Source organism: Pogona vitticeps, chromosome 1, assembly GCF_051106095.1.
Source record: "Pogona vitticeps strain Pit_001003342236 chromosome 1, PviZW2.1, whole genome shotgun sequence".
Taxonomy (NCBI): Eukaryota; Metazoa; Chordata; class Lepidosauria; order Squamata; family Agamidae; genus Pogona; species Pogona vitticeps.
The window spans coordinates 28,936,116-28,953,495 of NC_135783.1; the positions used below are offsets into that span (position 1 = coordinate 28,936,116).

The window sequence follows — 17,380 nt, forward strand, 5'->3', positions numbered from 1 at the left end:
CGTATTGACTTCAAAGTTTTAATGCTCACTTATAAGGCCCTAAACGGTTTGGGACCTCGATACTTGGCGGAACGCCTTCACCCACCAAGCTCTACCCGGACCACCCGCGCGACCCAGGAGGTGAGGCTGAGGAGCCTGACGCCGAGGGAGGCCCGGAGGGAGAAGACACGAAACCGGGCCTTCTCGGCGGTGGCTCCTCGCCTTTGGAACAATCTCCCTCCTGAGATTCGCGCAGCCCCTACGCTGGGTACATTCAAAACTCAACTGAAAACATGGCTGTATGTCAAGGCCTTCCCTCCTGCCAGCACCTAATCTAACTTAATTTATTTTTCTCTCCTTTATCTATTTATTATTTGCAATTATCTATGATTTTTGTCATTTTCTGTTAATTGATTTTTAATTTATTTTATTATAATTGTATATATGTTCTTGTTAGCCGCTCAGAGTGGTATAGATTTACCAGATGAGCGGGATATAAATCAAATAAATAAATAAATAATAAATGAGTCTTCATTAATTTTTTGTGAATTTTTTCTTCTCCCATAGGAAATAATGGAGCTGTCAGATTTTGACAGCTGTCAAAAGTTGGGGGAAAAAAATTCACCATTAATTAACGAAAAGTCAGATCAAAGCCAAATTAACTTTTGCATCCGTTTTAGAGGGTGCAGAAGCTAATCCAAGCATTTAAAACCATTTTTGACCCTTTTATGACACACTTAATTTTGCAAAAATTGACTTCGCAAAGCCATTGAAACCTATTGAGTCAGCTACAATACATTCCAATGGAGGATACATTGTATCGTTTAACGATGTTTCCTATGGGTTTTTTCGCTTAAGGACGGCAATCCGTGCCTATTGGAACGGATTAACCGGTTTCCAATGCATCTCTATGGGAAATGGTGTTTCGCATAAAGTTTTTTTCGCATAAGGTTTTTTTTTTTGAACCAATTAAAAACGTTATGCGAGGCACCACTGTACAGCTCTGTGAATAGGATTTGAGCCATCATCTGCAGACTGAAGTATACATTAGAGATGGGATTTTCATGTTAACCAAAATGGAAAAACATGAAAGACGCTGTTACTTTCATTTCTGTGTTCTTTCAGTTATTCCAGAAAGAGACCAGAAATGCTTCATGTTAACAAATGAAAGGGATAGAAAAAAATTATCTTTTCTGTGTTTCTCACTTTTGTTTACCCCTGTCTTTCAAACAGTCAAATCATTTACCCCTGTCTTTCAAACAGTCAAATCACCTAGCAAATTTTTCATCCAATAGTGTAACAAGGCCTTGCTGAAATGGGTTTTTTTAATCTCCCTCTGGCCCTGATTTCACTGGGGGACTTCCTCAGTTCATTGGCCCTTTCCTTCCTTGAGTTATTTTTGCTGCCTGCCTGCCACTGCACTGGACTCAAGGAACAGAAAAGAAGAAGAGCATCAAGGTAACGGGGAGAGAAGTTTCTCCATATTCCAGTAGTTTTGGCTGGGCAGGTCTTTCTTTTGCCTTTTTTTGCTTGCTTTTCTTGGTTTCTGGAAGGGAGGCTCTCTCTCTCTCTCTCTCTCTCTCTCTGTGTTTCTCTTTTGAGGCTGCTTTGTTGCTTTGGTGGCTGCTGTTGGTTTTACCTGCTTCTAGAGTAGACTGATTTTCTGTTGCTTTGCCTTTGGAATTTTATGATAGTTTTCACAGGTTCTTTAGAGATTTTGAACATGTGCCAGGTAGAATGTGAATGGGAAAAAAAACCAGAATTACCTAAAAGAGGGTTTCCCTTTTGTGTCACAAGGACTGATGGATGGAAGTCATGAAAACAAAAGAAACCCCCAGCCCCCAAAGAGCCCAAAATGAAACAAAAATAATAGCTATCAACTCTATGTCGCATGTGGGAAACATGCACTGACTTTTCTTGAGATAGAAACTTCACTTTGCATAACCAAAAGGCTAAGTTGTGTTGTGTTTGAATGAATTATTCTGGTAAATTATTGCCTTCAGTATATGTTTAATTTATATAGGATATCAGTAAAGTTATTCAGGAGCTTAATTATTTTATAGCTAGGATTTGAGGTTAATGGCATAGCAGTTTCTGAGGCCGTATTACACCAAATGGATAGTCAATAAAACCAGCCATTAAAATGAGGAAGGAAAACAATGCCATGAAATAGACCACAAGAGTTTAAGGGTTTTAACAATACAGTAAGTATCAGAATCTGTCTGCACAAAAACATAAGACCCATTCTGCTAAGAAATACCTCCAGGTAATCAGCGTCAGGATACACACAGAACAGAATTCCTCATATATTTCCTTCAGATACACAGCAATAGAAGTGGAGACACATGCACACACAGAAAATACGACCGTCTGAAAATAATTATTGTGCAGCACTATATAGTATTGCTTTTATTTATTAGGGAGTGGCCGATAGCACATTCCACTATCTTTCTCCTGTATTTTGCATTCACCCTGCTCCAAATCTCCTTTGCACTCCTCACATCAGCTAGTGTCCCTGCTCCTAGCATTACAAAGAACCACACACAGAGAAAGAAACACACACACAATTGCCTTGAACTGCTTTTTCCAGCCAGGCAGAAAGAGAAGCATGGTGTTGCTTGAGTGCTCGCTCTGTTTCTCCTCATTTTAAAAGGGCAGGACTGTCGGGACCAAAGAGGGTATGAACAGGATTTCCCACAGTAAACAAATACTCTCACAATAAATACATATATAAAATAATCAAAACAGCTTTAAGTATGTGTGCCCAAATTTCTTTAGGGCAATGGTCAGATTAAATGTTTTGAAACCATGCTTCTTTCCAACACTGCAATCTGCCCCATGGAGAAAAAGCATTTGTACCACATTTGCCAGGCCCTTGCCATGTGCTGGCGCAACCATGATACAGGGATCTCACGAAGCCTGAGCCAGGGCCACACCTGCTGCCTTTCCTTGCTTTAAAACAGTGGTCTCCAGCCTTGGGCCTCCAGATGTTCTTGGACTTCAACTCCCAGAAATCCTGGCCAGCAGAGGTGGTGGTGAAGACTTCTGTGAGTTGCGTCCAAGAACATCTGGAGGCCCAAGGTTGGGGATCACTGCTTAAAGAATCAGTAGAGGTCATGGGGTCAGTGCTACACGGCTAACTTCAGCTGGACAAAGTATGCCGATGAGCAGTGAGGATTTAACTAGCAATGAAAACCAAACACTTCGACACACTTGTGAAGGGAAAGCAAAAACGTTACTCCACAGATGCGGCAGAGGGCACCTCTAAAACAAGGACACAGGCAGCAACAATGTGCCCCCACACCTTCTCCAGGTCCACCAATCAATGCACGCAAGGTGTATCCACTTCAAATGCAGGTGAAAATCAGTGTGACTATAACTTACCTTTATGCTAGTTGACTGTAACTTCTGGAAAAAATACCTCTGGAATGACAAGGGGACTTTCAGCAAGGCAATGACTGCACTGCATAGACAAGCTGTGTGCTGGAACAAGACAATGCCGAGTCAGATCAAAATGAATCCTTCTAGTGCAAGTATAGGAAACTGTGTGTACTTTTGAGTATGAGCACCACAACTTGCTTACACTTAGGAAGAAGGCCAAATAAGTGTCATCAAGATTAGGAGGCATCAAAAAGACATGAAAAACTGCAAGAGATCCAGTTTCTTTCTGCATAGAAGAGATACCAAGCAGCCCTTCCAGGTTTGGTTTAAAATAATTTGGGAGACAGCACAAACCTGCCCTTCTTCCTAAACTCTCTCTTTTTCCTAAGTATTTCACATGAGCAAGAAACTAAGGGAAGGGAAATTGACATACTTCTAAAGGAAAACGACTTAATTTACCCCACAGAAGTGGCAGATTGCAACTCTGAAGCAAGGACACAGACTATATATACGTACTTGCATAGGAGGTGACATTAGAAATTCTCTATTCCACATGCAACTTTCAAAAATATATCTATATATAGACATATCTTCCATAGATCTCTCTCCTTCTCTATAAATATATTTATAGAAGGAGGCAGAGATGCATTATTTGGCATTAAATTTGGTGATCATAACAACAGCTTTGTCCTTATGCCAGACAAAGTGCCCACACACTCTCTGCTACAAAATGGGGGCACAGAAGTGGCCAGCGGAAAAAAACACAAATATACGAAGAGTCCTGCTGGATTAGACCAGATGCTTATCACAGCCAACTTCACATTCCAACCAAATGTCACTGGCAAGGTGAAAGGCAAGAGACAAGGGCACAAATCTTCTGTTACTGCTGTTCAAAAGATATCATTGCTTTCATCAGTGAAGTTTTGTGCAGAACTCCATGTAAGAAGGCAGGTTAGCCTATATATATCAGCTCAGCATATAAGACATCAGAAATCCTGCTTTCTTCTCAAAGGAGTCGTGGAGACACCCTGAATTCCATATCTGAAACCCTTAAACAAGAATTTTTCATCTAGACACAAGGAATTACTCCTCACGTTGTATTACATGTTTCTGCAAACTAGTACATGTATTCTTGGCCCAGAAAGTGAAACACCGCATTAGTTTTACTGAAACATAGTTTAATACATAAAGTAAGGTGGAACATGGCAGATCATTTTTAGGACGTTCCACAGATAAAAATTCCAAATGACAGACATAAGAACAGCAGGATCAAGAGTGTAGCAAATAACGGAGGTCTTTGAAAAAGAGAGAGAATTACATGCAGAACACAGAACCTCTAATGATTTATTAGATGTGGACCAAAGCTTTAGTCAGGTACTTTCAATGAAAATCTTTTCACTGGAAGTACATGATTAAAATATATGTAGCAAAACAAGGAATCCAGATCTAAAAGCTAAAAAATTATGTATAAGAAATATGCTATTGAGAATACATTGGTGCTAGTGATCAAAATACTTTACAAGACTTTAGATTTATTACAATGGAAAATATGCTCTGACTGTGCACAGTACTAAATAATCGAAACATTTTAGCATATGTGGTCCTTAGTTTGATACGACTTCTGAATTGTACTGAATTGTATGAACATTGGTTAATTGTCCAAAAGTTTTAAGTCATGAGTTCTTCCCTACATTCCTACAATTTCAGCCAATAAATTGTGAAGTGAATCTTGTCATTTCTAACTGAATGATCTGAAATTGCTACTACTTAAAAATCAGCAGGATAAATCATTTAAAAAAAAAATAGTGTACTCGCAGCACAAAATGATCTTCCAGCTTCACCTTTCATTGAAAGATATTGCTTTCTGTCTCTGTGCTAGAAAGTTCTTTGGTGCCAATGAAAACCTGGAGACTCAACGTTTTGACTTTCTAATGCAAAGAAACATACAAAACCATTATTTCAGAAGTCTCTTTGAAAAGATAGGAATTACTTGCCATGTAGGATACAGGGGTGTATTTCCTATTCAGTGATTCGACTTCCTCCAATACATGAGTGAACACCGACATCATTCTCCTTTCATATTCACTCGTGGCGTGTGCCACTCCAGCAGAACCATATTCCTGAAAGCTATAAAAGAAATTCAATTCTAGTGATGTCCAGAAAAATTCTCCTTAATGTGCCCTCAAAATCTTGTACTGTATATATCAATGCTGTGGGCTTTCTGTTTGGAAGGAAAAGCAGGAGGAACAACTATAACCATGATAATAGTAATGGGTAGTATAAAAATATTAATGATAAATAGTATCTGTACAAAGTTACTCGGCATTACCCAGGACCTCAAGAAGAGTAACCTGCTCTGTTTCTTTCCTCTTTTCAGTACTAGCCATTACATCACCCTTCACATCTTTCTAATCATTCTGCATTTTATACTAAATATGTACATCCTTAGTTTTCCTACTGGATTCCCTGCACATTTTTATTAAAGATTTCCAAACATATGTCAGATACACTTATGTGGTGGCTGCCTTTGCATCACGTTTGGCATTTTAAAGAAAGAGCTGAATACATGGAGAATGTCCTTTATAAGAGTATATAAACATGTGCTATCTCTTCTTCTAGCAATTCTGCAATTACGTATGGATGCCGTCTACAGAGAAGGCATTCTCTTATGCTGGTCTGGCAAAAGAACAATGTGTATCTATTCATTATGGGCAATAATTTGTTCCTGTGCTCAACAAAGCATAAGAAACACCCTTCTCTACTATAGCCTGGGAGAACAGAGGAGACATCTCCCAGTGGGCTTTAGAGTATATGAAAAGTCAGTGTGGCTTTGGCTGCTCCAAAATAAAGCGTAATATGACAGACTCATCTTCCCTTCTCTGAATTCTATGACAAGCACAGCAGATGGGGAAAGAAGGTGTTGGTAGAGGGGGAAAAGCTACTGCTGGTGAACAAGAGAAGCCAATGCCACACATATGGATCTCTGCTAATGATCTGCCTGAAGACAAGCATACACCGTTAACTTTAGCAAAAACTGAATCTTAGCAGAATGTTCTTCTCTACTCCTAAAATACAGTCAACCCCCCTCTCCAAGCCTTCAAAATGTCACTGCTTGGGTTGATTTCTATTTTGTTTTATTTTTTTAAATTTAAAGCTGCCTTTTCATCAAACACAGAGAATCGGTGGTATCTTTCAGCCGGCAGTGGATTCGCCTGCAGGCAGGTTCTCAACTGGACCTTTAAAACAAGTCAAATAAAAAAAAAATGTCCCTCCTCGCCCCTTCCTGTTTCTTCCTGCTTTTGGGTGGGCATTTTCAATTTATAAAATAAGTGATGCAGTGTTATCCCCGCTGCCATAATGAGTCTAAAAATATTCTTTTAACTTCCTTGCCTCTCTGCAGAGGAAGAATTTGATTTGTCAATACTCTCAAGTGGCTCTCTTCTTAAGCCACTTCATAATACTAGAAATTCCCAGTGGTATCCTAGCTGCAACAAAAAAGTAGAGAACCCTGACAGGGACCCAGAAAAGTGCAAGTAGGAACAGGTTAGTTCATTCCAGTGATTATGTTGTATGAGCACCAGAAAAGGAGCAAAGCAACTTGTCCCTGTAGTGGATAATTGTTCTAGACTGTGCTTCAGATTCTTATGGCTGAGAGTGAATTGAAACCCAATGGTGAACTGAACTGTTCCAGACCTCTCTATAGTATTCATGAATTTCAGGACATACGTAGGGGTTCCTCATATTTTAACAATATAAAAGACACTTCCTAAAGAGAAAAGGTTTGAAAAGTGTTAACCTACAGCACCTCAGTTTCGCACAGGTGCAATATTCCTACTACATTCAGATTTAAAGGAAACACAGAAGGTTTCTTAAAGGATAGGCTGCCAGTCTAGAAGATAATAAAAGTACAATTTCAGCATTATTTCTTCGGTTTTAATTTTTCTAAATCTTTTCACCACTCTCAAGCCAGTTCATTTAACGGTTCACTTTCAACCCAGTCATTTATGAACTTTAATGCAAGCAGGACTTCCTTTAATGGACTTTTGATATTTGTGTTGAAAGGAATATTTATTGCATATTTATATTTATGTAAACAAGGATGTGTTGAACGTTATAGTATTGCCCTTCCACATTTTTTGTGATTCATCTCAGTTTGAAGTTGAGTCACGTTACAACTGTGGTATAATGCTGACATGTTAATTTAAGTTAATACAGTGGTGCCTCGCATAGCGAGTGCTTCGCTATGCGATGAAACCACATAGCGAGGGGTTGCGGGCCATCGCCGGAGCGTTCGCTCAGCGATGGCCCCTATGGGCTTTTTTCGCGATGCGATGATCGCGCGGACGCGATCAAAGCATAGCGAACAGCTGATTGGCGGTTCCAAAATGGCCGCCGCTAAAACAAAATGGTGACCGCTATTTTGCCTCGCTAACGAGGCATCCAAAATGGCTATCGCAATGGAGGAACATCGCAGAACGGTGAGTTTTAAGCCCATAGGAACGTATTAAATCAGTTTTAATACGTTCCTATGAGCTTTTTAAGTTCATTTAGCGATGTTTCGCTGGGCGAGGGTTAATCCGGAACGGATTAACCTCGCTAAGCGAGGCACCACTGTATTTTAACAAAATACCAATGAATTGGGAAAAGCAAAATAAATTACACATAGATAGGGACCACTTCGGTGGGAAGGTAACAGTGTTCCGTGTCTAAGTCGCACTGGCCATGTGACCACGGAAGATTGTCTTCGGACAAACGCTGGCTCTATGGCTTGGAAACGGGGATGAGCACCGCCCCCTAGAGTCGAAGACGACTGGACAAAAATTGTCAAGGGGAACCTTTACCTTTAGACAGGCCTTGAATATATGGGACAGTCTAGTCAAATCACTGTTTAGCTTACTTAATCATCTGTAAAAAATTCCAGTGTGGTGTAGCGGATAGAGTAACAGACTAGAACTCTGGAGACCAGGGTTCAAATTCCTGCTCAGCCATAAAAACTCACTGGGGGTGGGGTGGAACTGGTAAAACCACTCCTTAAATATCTCACTTACTTGGAAACCCTATTAGGGTTGTTATAAGTCAGTTCTGACTTGACAACACAGAACACACACACACACGTTAAATTGTATTTCACTGAAAGTGAAATAGGTCTTGTCAGTTTAGATAAGATAGCCTTTTGGGGGGCAATATTGGTATTTCTCTTACATACTTGTTGTTGTTGTTGTTGTTGTTGTTGTTGTTGTTGTTGTTGTTGTTGTTGTTGTTGTTGTTGTTGTTGCTGTTTTTGTCTTTTCCACAGTTAAGAAGAAAAAAGAAAAATGTAAGCAGGAGAACCATCATTATGGCAACCAAAAAAATCTAGAAAAATGCATGGAGTATCTTACTCAAATTAGCAAGTTTTATTTACTTTTCAGTGAAATACAATTCACATTACAGATGAGTAACTAAACTAAAGGGCAACCTGAATAGACTCCCCCATATATTCAAAGCCTTGGATAATTTTATGCAACATGTAAAGTTGGAAGTAAACTACGATTGGAGCCTCCTGCGTTAATAAATGTTTTATGTTTAAATGGTCATTAGTTTAAAAAAAAAGGGATAAGAGCCTGAGGAAAATAATCTTGCATCACACTTACCTGGCAGATTCAGGATCTAAAATCAGAGCTTCAATTGCATGTGATATCAATAAGCAACTCTGCTGCTGTCTTGATACAGCATTAAAGATGAACACATGAAAGATATGGCATTATATGGCAAAAAAACAGAAGTCATAAGTTAGTATAATCAGCATGGCATTTTGACCAACCTCTGCTCATGGCAAGGACCTCTAATCAATTTCCTGACAGAGGTACTAGTACAATGTGCAGGTTCATGTACAGAGTACATGAAAGCAAACACACTCGTGTTACACATACACAGCATCCTTTGTAACGTAATGTGAGACGTTAATGTAATAGTTTGACAAGGTTCCAGGGAACCTGAGCTTGCATCTTTGTAAGAAAAGAAAATTCCTTTCTCACTGCTCTGAGAGGGGGAGGGGAAAGACTAAAAAGACATTGACAGTTTCTACTAAAACCAGAACGGCTTGGGATGATGAGTTCAGGGGATGTGATCTAGCAACATTGGCGAGCAGCCCAAAGCAGGTATAGGCCACAAGCAAGAGAAATACACACAACATGGATGTTCATTACAGAAGTACATGCTCAGAGCAAAAGGAAAAGAAAACTTGCCCCAAAAGGAAGGCGGCAAAGAACATGAGCCTCTTAGATAGCAGGGTGAGGGAATCAGCAGCATCCTGTTCCTTGTGTTAACAAAATCTACCTGTGATCCAGTGCCTAACTCCAAAGGCAAACAGGCATTCTTGCAGGCATACCATCTGAACAAAGATATAATTTTACTTGGCACCAGAAGTGCGTGTTCTGCATGTAAGTGTTGGCAGGTTCAATTCCTTGCATATTAAACTAGTGGAAAAAATGAAATATCTAGAACAGTAAGAATGGGGAAGACCTCAGAAAGTCATTTCTAAGGGATGGATTTGAGCTGAGTGGGCTTTGCTAAACTCGGTAGAACAGTGCTTCCCAACCTTGGGTTACCAGATGTTCTTGGACTAAAACTTCCAAATGTTTTTGCCACTAGTTGTGCTGGCCATGATTTCTGAAAGTCACAGTGCAAGAAAAATCTGGAGATCCAAGGTTGGGAACCACTGAGACTGAGCAATGCTCTGACTTGGTAAAAAAAGTCATATCTTTAGCAGTGAATTCTGTCTAGCAAATTGCAGTAATGTTTCATAATGCTTTTAAAAAAAGAACTGGCATGCTTAGCTTGTATGAAAGCTATGCTTGCCCCCCAAGTTTGGCACCTCCTGAGCTCCCACATGAAATCCTCAGGTGGAAGGCATGACTATTTTGGAAGAATAACCAGGCCCTTTTGCTTTAAACAGCAGGATACAGCTCTACATTCCTCAGAGTTGCTGAGTCTGCATCGAAGGATGATTGATAGAGATCTCCGTATCTTGCGGCCAGGTTCCTGAATTCTTCCATGGAGAGTTTCATCTGCAGCAGAAGTGGGGGAAGGGGTGGGGGCACAAAACCAAAACAGAACTGATGACGGATTATACAGAAAAATGATGATCTTTTATTTTAAGACATAGTGAGAAAAGATGGAGCAAACAGTGCCCCCCTGCATGGTGCCCTCATGCCCTCAATCAACTTGCAAGGCATTAATCTAGAGACCCCGCCCCCCCCATTGAGAATTACTAAATTTTACGCTGCCTCGCAACATAGACTCACTCAGAGCTGCTTAAGCTTCCTTGTTTTCTTTGGTTCCAGGCTCTTGCTAGCCCTACAGAAGAAAGGACCTTGAGGCTCGACAGGCTGATCCAAAGCCAGCTGAAACACACTGTCTGTGCCTTAAATTTGCCAGGGCTTTCTGTGTTACCTTCCATATTGAAGCATGCCTAGCCAGGCTTCCTCTTCTCCATCTATTTGCTCTGAAGCTTTATTTCATTGTATAGAATACATTTTGTGCCCTTAACAATTCCTAGTAATTCACCCATCCACTTAGGTTGAGATGAGCATCTCTTCAGAGTTTTTTTTGGGATGTTTTTCTCTCTAAAGCTTATTTGGCTAGATCTAATCTGACTTTTAGATAGTAAATGGAATTTATCATACTGTCCCAGATGCTGGAGAATTGAGAGTTAAAGACCTTGAAACAAAAATACTGTTAGTTTTTTTAGCATTATTAACTTGTTCCGATCTGATAAATTTTTACAGTATATTATTTTGGTTCCTTCAGGGAATTTTTATATGCTGAAATAAAGGATGTGTGTGTCTTCAAGTTGGTTATGACTTATGACAACCCTAGTAGAGTTTCCAGGAATGTGAAATATTTTTAAGGGATGGTTTTATCACCCCACACTGACTTTCCATGGTCAATTAGTGTAATGTAGTTACACTATATTATCCACTATATTAAAATAGCACTGCACTGAAATAAAGGATATTTATTTTACAGCTTGATATACTTTCTGTACACTTTAAAGCAGTGGGCACAATTATTCACAGAAATCCACAAGCTTAATTGATTTTGAAAAGATCAAATGACCAAATCAAGCCAAACTGAAAGCACACCACACACAGAGAGAAAAACATGCCAAGAAAAGCACTCTTGGGAAGACATTCTCAAGCTCTGGGACAACAACAGTGAAGGCTGTGCTTCTGATAAAAGCCATTCCAGTTCACATACAAGATGGAAAACTCTGCAGAACCCATCAAAGAAGTGACATACACTTGTGGAGGGGGCTGTCTTTGAAGATGGTTCAGAAACTCCTTTGTTATAACAGCTTCACTGGCCACCAGTTTGTTTCCAAGCTCAATTCAAAACACTGATTATGACCTATAAAGTCCCATACAGCTTAGATCCAGGCTATCTCTAGGACTATATCTCCACATATCACCTCCTCAGGTGTCTTCCCGGGAGGCTCTCCTCTTGGCTCTGTTACCTTTACGAATATGCTTGTCAGAGACCCCATAGATCAGTGGTGGTGAACCTTTTTGGGCTCGTATGCCCAAAATGGGGGTGGGGGTGGGAACAGCAGGTGGTGTGTCACCACCGCAATAGCGGTGGACCCGGACCCGGAAGTGGCAGTGTAAGGGGGAATCATGCTGACGGACCTGGAGGACCTGGAAGTGGTGGCGGAAGGGGGAATCCCGGCTGAAGCCGCCTCATGAGGTTTGGCTGTGGGGAGGCGGGGTAGCGACCTTATGGCTCATGTGCCAGACGAAAGGGCTCCACATGCCAGCTGTGGCACACGTGCCACAGGTTCGCCATCACTGCCATAGATGGCCTTCTTGGTGGCTGCCTCAAGGTTATGGAATGCTCTCCACTGTAAGATCCACCTTAGCAAGAACAGTATTATCTGTACCATGTCAACAGCAAAAGGGACCTCACTTTGCAATGAACTAGTCAAAGAGCTTGCTGTATTTCTCTTAGAAGTCCAAGCCAGGATGTGCTTTTGCTTGCACAACAAATATACTGGACTTGCCTGATTGGAAATGCGTCCACACCGCTGGAGGTCACTGCCTGAAGCCATAGCAATTGTTGTTGCAATGGCAGGTGGGGGGCTGGTCTTCAGGCTATTGCAGGTGCAGATGAGCTGAAAAAAAGCCTGAAGAAGATCAATCCGGAGCTTAACAAACCCACACTGGAAGCTCAAAGGGTTAAGAGGTGTGCTGGCAGCCTGGGGAGAAAATAAACAGTAACATGTCACTAAGTAATGATCTTTCAATAATGCAGAAATAATTTCCCCAAAGGAAAAAAAGGGGATTTGCTCAAGCTGGATAATTTGTTAAAAATTGGTGGTTTTTGTTTATGAAAATCAATCAGGGGTTCATTACTCTCTGTAGTCAGTATTAACAAATTAGGTCCCGCCTATAATTTTTGAGAATTTCCAAGACACTCTTATAATGGTCTGTAGATCAAAAAAATGTCCAGAGGGGCAGTTGTTACTTTCCAAAGATGCAAATCAAAGAAACAAGCAGCTGATGACAGAAACCAGGATGGAATGCAGTCATCAATATTTGTTCCAGCTTCAGAAAAAAAAATCAGAAAAAGGCTGCACAGTCTCCAAAACAATACAAATGCAGGAGCAGGTGATACCTTTATTAGACCACAACACAAAGCAAAAGAAATCAAACAAACAACAGCAAACTTTCAATGATAATTCATGAGAAAATGGTAATTTTCTCTTTCATGAGAAAAAGAATTATTATTGAAAGCCTGCTGTTCGTTTGATTTTTTTAGCAGGCTAATAAAGGTATCACCTCCTCCTGCATTTGTTCCACCTTTGTGATGGATATAAAGAAATATTACAGGATCATTCTGTAGTTAAGCCCAGGACCTTGCAGCTCTTAATGTGATACTGGAATTCTATATAGAACTAAAATTAAATTTGGGATAGGGCAAAGCAGGCAGAGGAAGTACAAGCTGGACCCTTGTAAAGGACATGGAGACACATAGCTTTTACACTTTCTGCAGTAGCAGCATTTTCTCAATAAACATCTTTGCCCGAGTTGCGCTGAAACTGATAAGCAAGCTAGTAAACAAGATCTGCGATTACCATATCCACTCAAAGGGCAGGGCCAATGACACAGGAAACAATCAAATCAGTATCTGCCCATGGAAATGAGAAAATTACAAGGCCACCTTTACAGAGCTCCATAAAATGCTCTCTAGGTGAACAAAAGATTCAATCTACAGCACCTACGTTTCAAAGGCAAACTAAATTTAGCATCCATTTCTTTGTACCATAACTCTTTTACTGAAATTGGGACTGTTTTCATCACGTTAAGCAATTAAATAATTTTCTGCTCTGTATAAACTAGGTACCATTTTATTTCTGCTCACCTGAGCTAACAAACTGCTTTGTTCCGAGTCAGACACATAGACATTCATGTTGCATCATGGAAGACTACAGTGACATAACAGAACTAGAATGCTAAATAAGAATTATGCCCATCATCTTCTGCCAAAAAAGTGACTTTGAAGAGACAATGTATGTACATATACTGCCATTTTTGGAGACACCTGGACAAGTTATCTCTCACAGCTATATGTATCCACACTACCTCTACTGGTACTCTTCTGCAGGCTCCCTCTTTAATGTGTGCAAATGAGACCTTGTGTCTCCAGAAATACATATGAAAGGACAAAAGCAATGCTGTGTTTATTTATACATGTACATTTCACTTTTCTTCTAGAAAGCTCCAACTATCACAAGCCAGAATCCTATTATAAAAAACTGTGTAAGAGAAATTGTGTGTAACAGAAATAGTGCAAGTAATTTTTTCCAAGTCTTTGCCTTCGTGACTAGACACAGTGGCAATTTACTTTCCCAGTGAGGTGGTACCTATTTATTTACTCGCATTTTTGCATTTTGCATGCTTTCGAACCGCTAGGTTGATGGGAGCTGGGACAAGCGACGGGGGCTCATTCCGTAGTGTGGATTCGATCTTACGACTGCAGGTCTTCTGACCTTGCAGCACAGAGACTCCAGCGGTTTAACCCACTACATCCCTGCACCTGTCCGAAAGGTGGCCATAAAAGCACAGTAAATAAACAAATAAAAAAATGTAATGACAATGATATGCAAACTTTATATATCCAAAGTGCAAATCATTTCCATCTTATTCTGCGACACAGTGTTCCTTGTTCAACAGAACAAGTTAACATCCCTTGCTGAAAGAACACAGAAAAATAGTTCCACTCCAGCTAATACAAAATTTCATTAAATAAGACAAGCAAGAGTGAGAGGGTTTTTTCATTTTATGGAAGGGAACTCTGGCACTTTCTTGGTTACATAAAAGAATCTGAGCTTGTTCAAATCAGCACCAAGATTGCTATTGTTCAGACTTCACTCTTCCACTCTTGTTCCAGAGAAAATGCAAGTACCAAAGCAGTCAGCATCTCAAAAAGCAGTAGTTTACAACTGATGCTATTGACAGAGCAAATTGCATGTTACTGTATTAATGAAGTCATTGTTCCAGTAAAGATATTCATTTCTGCATTGCCCACACTGCCTGTTCAATAAAGATTTAACTGACAATGTGTTAGTGTGGACAGTCTAACTATGGAAGAACTTTACTGCTGAAACCTGAATACCTAGATCTTGGTTGCATATAGGGAGAGTGTCTGCCAGCTGAACCTGATGTGTCAACAGGAACCATGAATACATGACTCTGTTATTGAAACAGCTGTAGTTTTTGAAGAAGTACGTAGCTGTGCTCATTTGTGAAAGCACATCAGACAAAATAAAGCAAAACAAAAACATTGTAGAATCACAGAATAATGGAGTTGAAAGGGGCCTATGAGGCCACTGGGTCCAACCCCCTAGTGAATGCAGAAATCCAAATCAAAACAGATCTCTCAGATGGTTGTCCAATTTTCTATTGAATGCCTCTAATGATGGAGTGCTCACCACCTCCTGAGGTAACTGGTTCCACCGATGTACTCTTCTAACAAAACAATATACAAAAACACTGTAGCACTTTAAAAGTATACAGATGTCTGACTTTCGGAGATATAATTCAAAGCATTGGCAACAATGCTAAAAGTCCTTAATTGTTTGAGACAAGGATATCTGGTCTTTCTTGTTTGGAGGTCTCCCTGTGTATTAGAAAACATTTCCAAAGAAGCTTCATTGGGACAAGGGAGGGGGCTTTTTCAGTGGCTATGCCAAAGTTCCAAAACTCTCTTCTAAAGTAGGCCCCCTCACTTCTTGATTAATGGCTGCCTGGAAAGCGGGTGAAAAAAATCTTTAATATATAAATTTTAAGCTGTTGCTCCACTGCTTCTTTTAAAAAAATATTTTAAACATTTCATCCTCCTATTGTAGCTTTATCTGCTGTTTTAGTAGATCCTTTGCTGTGTTTTAGTATTTACTGAGCTTTGTTTCTGCCTTAAATTGTAAAGATGTTTTAGTTGTTAAACTTACTGACCAAGATCTTGTTGAGGAAAACTGCATGTGCAAACATTTCCCTCCTGTTACTTGCTATCTGCTGTGTGATCAGGCATGCAATTGTCTATTCAACTGAGGCATTTGGGAGTGTACAGTAAACAGTTCTAAAGAACAAGTAGCTTGCATGGTTACACCCCCCCCCCCCCGGAAATCAATACTCATGTAAAATAACAGGGTTCTGACCATTATTTCTGCTGCTAGACAACTTCTGCTCACAGGAGGGAAAACAGGATAAAAAAGTATTCTCATAAAATAACACAAATAAATTATGGAGTAACTATAATTCTTTAAGGGACATGGTGGCGCTGTGGGCTAAACCGCAGAAGCCTGTGCTTCAGGGTCAGAAGACCAAGCAGTCGTAAGATCGAATCCACGCGACAGAGTGAGCTCCCATTGCTTTGTCCCAGCTCCCGCCAACCTAGCGGTTCGAAAGCATGCAGATGCAAGTAGATAAACAGGGACCACCTTGGTGGGAAGGTAAGTCGCACTGGCCGTGTGTAAGTCGCACTGGCCATGTGACCACGGAAGATTGTCTTCGGACAAAACGCTGGCTCTATGGCTTGGAAACGGGGATGAGCACCGCCCCCTAGAGTCGAACACGACTGGACAAAAATAGTCAAGGGGAACCTTTACCTTTACCTTATAATTCTTTAAGAAAGCAGGAATGTCAGATTTCAGTCCTATTCAGATGTAGGACTTCCTTAGAGCACGACTTCCCAGCAGACCCTCTCATTGTTGGAAATCTGAGGAGGCATTGGATCCAGATATTTTAGGCAGAGCACTGGAGTTCTTCACACCAGTTGTCTGTGTTACTGGTTGGTTTTGAGGTCTACCCCCCTCTTCACCTGCTGGTCCCACAGGAGCAAAAGGGACACTGTACCAGGAATGAGCTTCAGGGCCACTGGCAAGTTGCTCAGCTAGCTGTGCATGGATCTTCTTGGGAGGAAAATGAGGTTCATGTAAGCACCTGTCCACATTAGGGCATGGCAGGGAGTCACAAAACAGGGGATCCTCCTAGTCCTACATAAGCTCCACAGTCTGAGCTGAACAGCTCCCGCGAAGTTCAAAAGTGCCCAGTGCTTAGCAAGTTGTGATCCAGGAAAACAGATAAGGCAATTAGACACTACTGATTTTTTTCCAGGGTCTTTGGTAGCTGTAGCTAAACACAGAATCTGTTGAGAGATGAAAGCTTTGACTTACAGATCTGCAATGAGTACTGGGGAAAAAGAGTTTACACTGACCGTTAAGGATGCTATTCCTTTGTGATAAGATTTTAGTGACTTAGCAATGCAAGAAAGTGCTGAACTGTGATCATCCTCTTGCAGCTCTGCTAAACACTGCTCTGCGTGGGAGAATTCCTTCAAGCTGTTCAGCCAGAAGTAGAAGTGCTCAGAGGCCACCTGAGTCAGTAAGCTTTGGTAGAGCTCTCTGGCCATGCCATGGTTACCCTATGGAAGGCAATGGGAAACAGGTTATCAAAACTGCAGAACAATCTCTGTAGCCCTTAAA

At 40.7% G+C, this 17,380-nt stretch overlaps 1 protein-coding gene across 2 annotated transcripts in view; it reads right to left on the minus strand.

Moving 5' to 3' along the window:
* Positions 1-17,380, minus strand: part of INTS7 (integrator complex subunit 7) — a 62,353-nt gene that overhangs the window by 8,231 nt on the left and 36,742 nt on the right. For both annotated transcript variants that reach the window (XM_078382944.1, XM_020794634.3), the window contains 6 exons: positions 17,113-17,319; positions 12,401-12,595; positions 10,306-10,409; positions 8,994-9,062; positions 5,355-5,487; positions 3,364-3,462 (listed from right to left, as the gene is read on the minus strand). In XM_078382944.1, the coding sequence (XP_078239070.1) occupies positions 3,364-3,462; positions 5,355-5,487; positions 8,994-9,062; positions 10,306-10,409; positions 12,401-12,595; positions 17,113-17,319 (807 nt within the window). The remainder of the gene's footprint in view (positions 1-3,363; positions 3,463-5,354; positions 5,488-8,993; positions 9,063-10,305; positions 10,410-12,400; positions 12,596-17,112; positions 17,320-17,380) is intronic.